General features: G+C 39.6%; 1 protein-coding gene across 2 annotated transcripts; it reads right to left on the bottom strand.

Moving 5' to 3' along the window:
• Window positions 1-8,708: 8,708 nt before the first annotated feature.
• Window positions 8,709-10,181, bottom strand: LOC147629220 (alpha/beta-Hydrolases superfamily protein). 2 transcript variants are annotated; one of them, XM_086812478.1, is made up of 2 exons: window positions 10,166-10,181; window positions 8,709-10,081 (listed from the first exon to the last, which is right to left on the bottom strand). In XM_086812478.1, exon 2 carries the CDS (start codon window positions 9,930-9,932, stop codon window positions 8,913-8,915), a length of 1,020 nt encoding a protein of 339 aa, XP_086668604.1. In that variant the 5' UTR covers window positions 9,933-10,081; window positions 10,166-10,181; the 3' UTR covers window positions 8,709-8,912. The 2 variants fall into 2 exon arrangements, with proteins under 2 accessions (XP_086668604.1, XP_086668605.1); XM_086812479.1 differs by lacking the exon at window positions 10,166-10,181 and having other exon boundaries at window positions 8,709-9,911; window positions 9,992-10,145.
• Between the last annotated feature and the right edge of the window lie 452 nt (window positions 10,182-10,633).

The following is a 10,633-nucleotide window of genomic DNA, read 5'->3' as shown; positions in this document are numbered from 1 at the left end:
ATTGAATATTCACTTAACTGATTTATAAATTAATCACGAATTCTGATGAGGAATAAATTAATCATTTATTTGAATATTTCGGCTTCGATAGATTTTTGAATTTTCTCTTTAAAATCCGAGTGAATATAAAACGATAAAAATTTCTCTCTCTCAGATTATTTACTTATTCATTTATCAAATACTCATAGAAAGAAACGTAAGGGAATCAATCCTTTACGCAATCTAACCTATGATAGCAATTTCATAATCTTAGTATTGTCTTGTAGAATACCTCTATTTATCATGCACAATTACTTCACATGAATCTTGCACCAATCCTCTTCTATTTACTCATAGAAATACTTGTTGAATTTGGTTATCTTTAACCCTGCTATCCCTATTTCTTGACATAACTTTTGCTCTAGCTCATGATTCCTTGTAGCCAGGGGTGGGCTTGACTCTTGAATTAGGAGACCTCTTCTTGATTAACATGGAAGGACTCATGTCCTTCTCAACACTTTCTATATATTAAAACTTTATCACAGTCTCTGGCTATAATTATGGCTTCTGAAATAGAGGATAGTTTTACATTCTTGATGAGGTTATTCAAAGGTAGATTAAGCTTCCAAATGAATCGATGGAGAAGAGTTACCTCATCCATCTCTAGAGCAAATCAGAGAAGTTTAGCAAAAGTTTGGTGGTATTCTTTTAGGGTCTTCCTTTCTTGGGTTAGCTCCAAAAATTCATTCATTTTATCCTCTCTCGAAGTCCTGGAGGACAAAACCTTTCACGAAGGTGTAATTTCATGGCATCCCATAACTGATTCTGGTTCTAGTGGTTAGATTGACAACAATGCTTCCAACTAATTTGGCATTTCTTACGATTTTTAGACGCGAGAAAGGGTGAGCTTGCTTCTTTCATTGTATCCATTAAAAGTTCAAAACTATCAAATACTTATCATAGCACCACATTTGAAGGCAATCAGGATTAATACATCTGAGATCTTCATTTTTTGAGAATTACACATCTGGTGCCTTGGGATTGACACATCCAAAGATTATCAGGAGATTGACACATCTGAGATGATTAGTTTTCTGAAAATTACACACTAGTATCTTGGGATTAACACATCTATGATCCTCTAGGAATTACACATCCGAGACCCATGTTTGTCTGAGATGGGTTCAAGATCTTGGATGATTGTCCTAGTGTAAAGCATCCAATGGATATGGCATTCACACGTCAACTATTCAAACCTTAGTAATGGAGTTATAATCTTAATAATTTATAATATGCAAACTAATGAGATATATCCTGAAAATGTCTCTAAACAAAGTTTCGGTCTATCCTTCTATTCAGTCTCTCACTAGTTTCTTAATTTGATCACCCTATGTTTTTCCTCAAAAGGTTTCCTCCCCACTATTATTTCTCAAATTTAGTGTACAAATATCTTGCGTGTGCACCCCCAAGATACAAGCACAATTTCATAGGATGATTGTCTCAACATGTGAGGATATTCAAATCACTTCTATGGCCAGTAGAGATGATTGATTTGTCCTCATATGGTAAACAATCACTTGTTTTAATCCCTTGATAGTTAACCTTTGAAAAATAAATCCTAGGAACTAAGATCGGCTCTGATACCACTTGTAAGGTTCCCCCCTTCCAAAAATGGGAGAAAAACTTAAGATAGTCCACTAAGTCTAATCTTGGAGAAAATTTCCTACTCATCGACACCTTGACCATGCAGAGATTCAAGGATACGATTCATAGGTAAGACCTAGTTCTATCCCGCAGGGGGAGCATGGTCTTCTAAAAATCAAATCACCCATAGGGTAATTGATCATAATTTGGGCAACTACTAGTCTTGATTCCTAGAGACAACGCTTTTTTCCTCATCCATGCAAGGCACAGCCACTGGCCTAGTCTTCTGGAATAGAATTGCCCGCCGAGAACCTATTTATCTAATGTAGGGCTTTCGCTTAATATGTTGGAAAGCTACCCGACTAGTTGGGTCCACCCGTCCGTGTGTAGGATGGTGCTGTTCGGGGGATTCCATCCTCCCACTTTCCACCCTACTCACGCGTCAATTTGTTTTCTAATTAATCCTACCACACTGTTTGACATAAAAAAACATGTTCCTTAATTAAGGCCCTTTTCACAAGGTTTGTTAAAACAGCCTTTTTACATAATACAATAATGCCAAGACAAGATTTATAAAAAAAAGTTCATACATGAATCAATTTCATACAAGCCAAACCGGCTCTCTTATTCTTTTCCTTTATATCGCCGATGATCTAGAATTCGGCCTTCCAGCCTCTACATGCTGGGTAAAACCCTACGGGACCATACACCTCATCGTCGGCCACTGGCGAGGACTCAAGCCAGCCTATCGCCCTCTCAGGCTCTATCGCTTGATCCTCCCGCCCCTCAGAGGGATGTCTGTGCACTAGGGTGGGCTAATTCACCGCACTAGCCTGGGCCCTCAGAACTAGGCAGCATCACAATCACTCGCCTCAATCGGTGAACCTCATTCTCCCAATGGTATAAGGGATACCATGGGCCAACTCCGGGCCTTACTAACATCTCCGCTATCCGGCTACACAAGCACAAGAATGGGGCAACGTCAAGGTAGGGAGAAGTTGTACCTGTACCTTAATTTAACCAAGATAACAATCCATTTACTCAACTAAACCATAGGACTAGAATCCATGTTACCTTCTTAAGAAAACAATCCTTTTCACAAAGATTTTTGCATTTCAATATGTAAAAGTATTCTAAATATGACCTCTTATCACCTAAATTCGAATTTCTATTTTTGGAGATACTATTTCTTAATAGAACTATTCTTGTCTTCTTATTTCTTTTAGGATTTTTGGAGCTAATATTTTTATTCTAACACTTTCCTAATGTTTCTAGCCTTATTGTCTCACTCTTCTCTAAATACACTCTCTTTCCTTATTGAAATCTATATTAAAAAGAGACACATACATACATGGCTTGGGAGGGACCTTACAGGTGTGAAGAAGAGGGAATCTCCTCTTCCATTTGACATGGTTGTTTCTAAAATACAACATCATGGCTCACTATGATCTTCTTTATGTGGTCGTAAAGTCGACTCCACGCTATAACCTAAGAAGATGCATTTCTCGCTTTTGGCATCATCCAATTTGGTTCTTTAAGCATCTTGAACATGTATGAACATGTACATAACATTCACACCCAAAAACGTTGAAGTACAAGGCCCCAAAGGTTTCTTACCCAAGTAGCTTGTAACAACAAGGTCATCCCTTGATGGCCCGAAAGGTTTCTTACCCGAGTAGCTTGTAACAACAAATTCATCCCTTGATGACCCTAGAAAAGTACACAACCATGTCTACTGCCTTAGCCCAATAGGACTTACAAATATTTCTACCATTAAAGCACACTCCTTTCCATCCCACAATAGCTTTATTATTGCACTCTATAACATCATTTTGCTACACAGTGTGAGCAGTAGTGAGCTACTATATAGAGCTCTTCTTAATTCCTCTTTCCTTAGCAAAAACCCATTATTCATCAATGAAATCTCTTCCTCAATCTCTTATGCACTACTTCTAACTAGTTCCCTTGAACTTTTCAAAATCATGAGACTTTTCCTTAACAAAATACACCCAAATCTTCCTACTATATCAATGTGAAAAATAAGAAGAACCTCCACACTTGATACTTTTCCTTAAGGAAATGCACCCAAATCTTCCTACTACTATAATGATGTGAGAAAATAGAAAGAGCCTCCAAGTGCGATTGTACTCATCTTTCAATAGAGATTACGAGCTAAAGAGGAGCCTTTGGCCCTTGGCTCTAAAACTAGCCTCTTGTGAAAATGATTTTCAGCTTTCTCATCATGCAAGCTTCACATACATCTGAGCTATTAGAAATTGGTGCAAAATGCTCAGCAGGCTTACATTTTTGCACATCGCTGAAAGAGTTTTCATACTGAGGTGTCCATATCTCTCATGCCATAGCTTGCTGCTACCCAAATAGGTATGGAGTGTAAACGCCCCAAGCTTGTATAAGTCATTTCTTTGAATGCCCTTTACAATGACCTTGTCATCCCTATCCAAAATAAATGCACCATTATTATCAAAGTGAACCCACAAGGCACGTTCCATGATGGCCGAGAAAAATGAGGTTTCTCTTCATGCAACCCAAAGAACACGTGAAAGAACTTTTGCATAACCTCTTTAGAGATAAGTGAAATAGTATCTAAACCTTTGATTAGGAACTTTTCATTGTTGTTTCCCACTACCACCATGATGTCATCTCCTATAGGCTTTTTTTGGGGAGTAATACCAATCCGTGCAAACTCTTCATGTGTGTAGAAGCCCCACTATCGATGATCTAAGAAACAACATGTGTTGTAACTTTAGATGCCTCACTTTCTAAAGGCAACAAACAACTCTATAGCTATAGCATGACTCTATTCTCTTGGCATCTGCTTGCTTTTTCTTGCATTCTTTGGTTATGTTCCCTTTCTTGTTACAATAAAAAAAACATTTAACCTTTTTCTTCTAATTTGAGGAGCTAGAATCCTTGTTCTTCTCTTAACCATCTGGCCTCCCAGGCCACCACTATCCCATGTGAATATGATGATATTGAGGCAACCTAGCTACTCAACCATGGCCTTACTCCTCATAAAGGGGTACATATAAACATGACCTAGTAGTGGACAATACAATATAAGGATGGAGAATTGATATCCAATAGGGTGTTCCTATGTGGTATATGACCATTACATATTTTTATCTTCATCTTTTGGCTTACCCAATGCTCTAGTTGCGTTCCAACAAATGATGAGATATTTATTTGGTCTATAGATTATCTTCCAAGATAATACATTTATGTATAGTAGATTGTTGGAAGAGCATGTACATCATCTCAAGGCTATCTAAGTGATTCTAAGAAGTTGTACATGATGGAATCTAGGTGTGATTTATTCAAGCAAGGACTTTTATATTTAGGGCACACCATTATGGTTAATGGTTTGAGAATTGGCTAAAATAAGGTTTAAAATGTTCTTAAGAGGCATGCCCCCAAGACTATCAGTCCAATGAAATCTCTTGTAGGTTCCATAGGTATTTTCCAAAATACATTAAGGACTAAGATTGCACCCCTTTGACTCAGCTTTTAAAGGAGGTGAGAGGAAAGAAAGTCAAGGACCTAGTCCTATGATGGTCTATAATAGGGAGCTAGGTTGGTGATGCTCTAGAGCACTAATAGAGCTAGCTACCTTGGTGCCTATGATAGTCTATAATAGGGAGCTAGGTTGGTGATGCTTTAGAGCACTAATAGACCTATATACATTGGTGCCTATGTTGTATTTATGAATCCAAACACACTTTTCATGATCGAGACAAATGCTAATGGTTTTGCAATCAATGTGACTTTGTATTAGCATAGGAGGCCTTTAGCCTTTAAAAGTAAGAAGCTTTTAGACATGGAGGTTATAGTATGCTACAATAAAAAGAAACTTCTTTTGGGTGGCATTTCATGAACTAAAAATTAAGGGACACTATTCATTACATAAAAAGATCATCAGCGTTCACTAAAATGTGTGTGTAATCAACCCAACCTAAGGGGGCATCTGGGTTAAACTCATGAAAGAGTTCAAATTTAAGATCCGTTACTAGAGATGGGTGACGGGTCACATGAAACAGATGCCCTCAACTAAATCTTGGAGGTTAATAGTGTAAATTGCATGGAGGTATTAATTGGCTTTCATCTTTCTCTCAAGGAGTGTTGCCTAGGAGATTCTTACGTCAATAGAAAATGGCAACTAGTCCCAAGAGATTTAAGTGATTTAGATACTCATTATGATGGATTCCTTGGAAAGGTTTATGTGCCTATTGATGTTGTCTTTGAAATAAAATTGTATTCAAGTGCCATGAATGCACCGCACTTGAGCATACATAAAACCTTACCCTTGGTAAGCCAACTATATTATTAGTCACATATGAGATTCTTTGTTGAGGATTATGTGCAAAAGTGAATCACGCCTCAACTCAACAAAGTTAAAAGACTTCAAAATGGTGGTATACTACATCTACTTGTGGTATACTTGAAAGCAAATGGCATATTATCTCAATGGATTTTGTGGTTATATTACAATAAACCAGTAGGGGCCATGATTCAATCCAAGTTATACCTATTAAGTTGATTATTAAGATGTTGGATATCAATGCCCCACCCTCATATTATGTTGCTCAGGCATTGCGTAGCTCTTGTTTGTATGTCCCCATTATGAGAAAAAGCTATGGCTAAGCAACTCAAGCACTTGGCATCCCTTTGCATTCACATGGGAAGGTGGCCTAGGAGGCCAAATAGTTTAGAGACGGCTTGGATTAGATTTGGCTTATTGCCAAATAGGCTACATGCTTCACTAGACCAATATCTCATAAGGTCCATACATGGAATAGGTAGACTTTACTCTTGGATACCATGTCTTGACATTACAAGGCCCAAGTTGAGTTCAAATGGGTATGGGAGGTGGGAAGACTGTGTTACATTATGTAGTCCATCTTTACGAGCCGACTCTACACCACGAACGATGGCACCATCGACTATGACCGCAGGCCTATACAGTCATGTCATGGCCCTGCCCCGCATATGTAGGCCTATATAGATACACCTCTTCTCCGCACAGTTCATTACTCATCACTATGCGTTTACTCCCTAGCTTCTACTAGCATACAGCTACACCCCTTCTCCACACACAGTTCATAATTCATCACTATGAGTTTACTGCCTAGCTTCTACTAGCAGACAACCTCTATCAATTCCAAATCAGCCATCAAAACTACTTCATAGGAGCACACGTGATGTGTAGCTTTGCCATCTAGTGTATCACTTGAAGATCCTACTTTTTGTGAGTGTCTCACTTTACCATATCACTTTAGTAATATAATAATCTCCTATATCCAATTTGAGTTTAAAAGTTTTGTGTTTTGGAAGATCTTAATTCTTGTGAGAGTTCTCTTATATACACACCACAAGTTGTATCCTCTTACATTTGAGTCATAAGTTGAGTCAACACTTTGTTGAGTTGTTTTACAAGCTCTATGGTTTTCCAAAGAAGATTTCCAACAAGGGATGCCAAAGTATTTATAGAATTTTAGTAGGTAGTTTTTTCCAAAGTCGAAACCAGGTTAAGCATGATATTGTCATAGTATAATGGAGAGACAAAGCAAACCTAGGAGCAATCACTTTTTATACATACATAACATAGCACATGGCTAATTAAGGTATTTACATGCCATATACATGCAAGAGGGGATTAAGTTTTTTAACATAATTAATTTATGTGAATTGAAAGAGCAAGGTTTTAGATTCGGCATTACTTACAACAGAAGGGGGGTAGAGACTTGTGTTGAATAATGTAAAAATAAATAAACTAAGGGGTATTTTAATTACGTGCTTACACACGTACTATATGGGTTTTTATAAAGTGACCCCTCTAGGAGCATTCATCTATTAGATTTAGCACATTGATGCTTATGTATGGGTATCAGCCAAGATCACCCATACTATTAGAACTAAGGGGAGTTTAAATGTAATCAACTCTGCGCCTAGGAAAAGCATCTACAAGTAGTATTATAACGACATTAGAATTTGGGTTTTCTCTAATTTTCAAAAATGCTAAGTGAAATCAGATTCCTGTGATTTGCCGGTTTTTTATTTAAAAATAGAGAAAAAATCATTGGTTTCAGCCCATTTATTGGAGTTTCAAAACAAGTGCAAAATACACTTAATACAGTTTTGTTTTAGATTCTATCTTGAACATGATCACACCATAGTTCAAATGGGAATGGGAATGGGAACAGAGGGGTGAAAACAAGAAATGCCATCTGTGCATGGGGAGTCATGCAAGGACCCTAGAGTGTAGAAACTCAAAAAGTGACTAATCTATGGAGAGAGCTTTGATACAATATACTGAAGGAGGGGATGATTTAAGAAATTTCCCATTCAGCCTTCCATCCCATGTATCATAACACCTTGGACAATGCAATATGAGGGTGGAGCATATGGCCCCATAGAATCCATGTTATAGTAGATTTGAACCATTTTTTAAATATCTACAGGTGAGCTATCTACTCCTGAAAATGGCCTCTATGCCTGTAAATTCTCGGCTTTGGCTCCAATAATTCTCGGCCCCAAACAACCCTGCACTTATTTATCCAGTTTCACCTCTCCATATGCTGTAAGTCCAACAGCTTCCTTAATACCTTTTCACAGAAGGTACAGGCAGTATGCCTATAGCAAAGGCAGAAGAAACACACATGATCAAACCAAGTCTAGCTGTTTAAATAAAAGAAAAGTTAGCACCTTTACTTCTTTTAGAGGAGGACCTCAGCAAGACACCCTGCGATTTCCAGAAAGATGCAGCCTAGGGGAATTATGCTTCAACAGGTTTTTAATCCATTGGCAGGTGTGCCCTCCCCCTGCTCCCTTACAATGACAAGTCCAACAGTAGGAAGCCCAAATCGAAACCGCCATCTCTGCCTGGGTACTTCAACCCATTTGCCAACTCACTTAGGCCGATATCAACACGCAGCATATCTATGAAATCAAGCTATCGTTAATCCATTGAACGTACTCGTGCATATGTATTATACATGCCGTATACAAAAAATCCATAGAGAAACATCGGCACCATGGCAAAAATGGCATTGTGTTTATCTGGCTGAAAAGAAAAAAGGTTGATTCTCCACTTGATTGAAGATGATGAAGAAAAGTATATAAAAAGCTGTCATACACAATTGCATAGATAAAATTACATTGTTGGAAAGCAACAGAGCTCACCCACCATTTCTACAACTTAACAAGTTGCCAGAGTAGAACTGCTCAGGGCAAGCATTCAGCCTCCCAATGAAATAAATAATAGAATTGATTGCTCAAATGTATAAGGTTGAGCCATCCTCCTTTAAGTTTGAAGAATCACACAATGACTTTCCTTTGATATGACCATCCAACCATGATGAAATATCTGCCAGAATAATGGACACATTGTCATCATACTCTCCTTGAAGGAGGGAATGCATCATCCCTTTGTAGATTCTGATGGTTTTGTCACTGCTTTTGGCATTGTCGTAGAGCGCTTGACTGACGGAGGGGTCTGTCACCACATCAGCATCTCCGTGGATGACCAAGAAGGGGAAATCGACATCTTGCAAATGCTGTTCCAAGTAGGCGGTTGTCTTGAGGAGGGCTGCAATGGTACCGAGCCTCGGCTTTCCGGCATATCGCTGTGGATTATTTCTCCCCAATTCTCTTTTGATGGGGTCTTTGATGGACTTATCAACAAGGTCTTTGGTGGGGACAATGGGCCAGGTAGGGGTCCATCTAGCCAAGAAGGTGAGGATCTCCGCAACAGGCCATGGGGGGCGCATTTTGTCCGAGATTTTACACATGGGTGCAACCAGAATGGCACCGTCCCAGGCATCAGGGGCCTTGAAGTGGAGCAACAGGCAGATGGCTCCACCCATTGACTCACCATAGAGGAAGCATGGGAGGCAGGCGAATTCTTCTCTATTCTTAATGGAAGAGAAGAATGAGTAGCAGTCATGGGTGACAGCCTCTATATCTGGGATGTAGCCCTTAAGGCCATCGGAGCGGCCATGGCCTTCGAGGTCCATGGCAAAAGAGGCAAAGCCCATGTCAGTGAAGAGCATGGCGGTGTTCTGGAAGGTCCAGCTGGTGTCATTGCCATAGCCATGGACCATGAAGATGAGGGCTTTGATGGGCTTTGTCAAGGGCAGCCATGACTGCGTGTAGAGCTGCAGGCCCCGTCCAGAGTCGATGAATTTACGCTCATTCTGCACGCCTTTGAGGGCGTAGTATTCTTCTTCGGGTGTATCCCCCCATGGAAAAGGGGGGACATGACGAGAAGCTGCCTGCGTTAAATCAATGTCCATCTCTCCCTCCCTCTCTCTCTCTGTCTCTCTCACACACACACACACACACACGAGCGTACCTCGGCTCGCAGGCTCCTGATCGTGAGTCCGAGACACGTGGCACTGTTTCGTCGTAGACTCAGCCCAACTTGTATGGAGAAGAATTAGCCCTAGCAGGTTTCCATGATTACAAAATCTAATTAAGGAGATGACTAATTTTCTTTAAACGAAATGAAACTAAACTAGTATTGCACCTGCACATTGCTGCTGCCGACCAAGAAAAGAACTATTCTCTCTCTACAACCATCTCTCTCTCTCTTTCTCTCTCTCTCTCTCTCTTTCACACACACACACATGCACATGCACATGACCCTCTCCCTCTCTCTGTCAGGTACACACTCTCAAATGTTGAAACGCTCTCTCTCTCTCTCTCTCTCTCTCTCTCTCTCACATATACACACCCGCTCTCTCTCTCACACACACACACACGCACACATACATGCACACACTCCCTCTCTTTTCTTACACTCTCCCAAACATAGAAGCGCTCTCTCTCTCTCTCTCTCTCTCTCTCTCACTCACACACACGCGCGTATGCACACATACACTCTCTCTCTCTCTTTCTCTCTCACGCACACATACACATATGTAAATATATAATATATATAATATTATGTTTTAGATACATATACCTATACATAGACACATATACTTATACATAT

The sequence above is a fragment of the Cibotium barometz genome, chromosome 18 (assembly GCF_041138505.1).
Source record: "Cibotium barometz isolate CiBa-2024 chromosome 18, ASM4113850v1, whole genome shotgun sequence".
Classification (NCBI taxonomy): domain Eukaryota; kingdom Viridiplantae; phylum Streptophyta; class Polypodiopsida; order Cyatheales; family Cibotiaceae; genus Cibotium; species Cibotium barometz.
This window is presented reverse-complemented; position numbering and strand designations above follow the sequence as displayed.

Coding starts and splice junctions, on each gene's coding strand:
- LOC147629220 (XM_086812478.1), bottom strand. CDS start 9,932: ATGGACATTGATTTAACGCAGGCAGCTTCTCGTCATGTCCCCCCTTTT.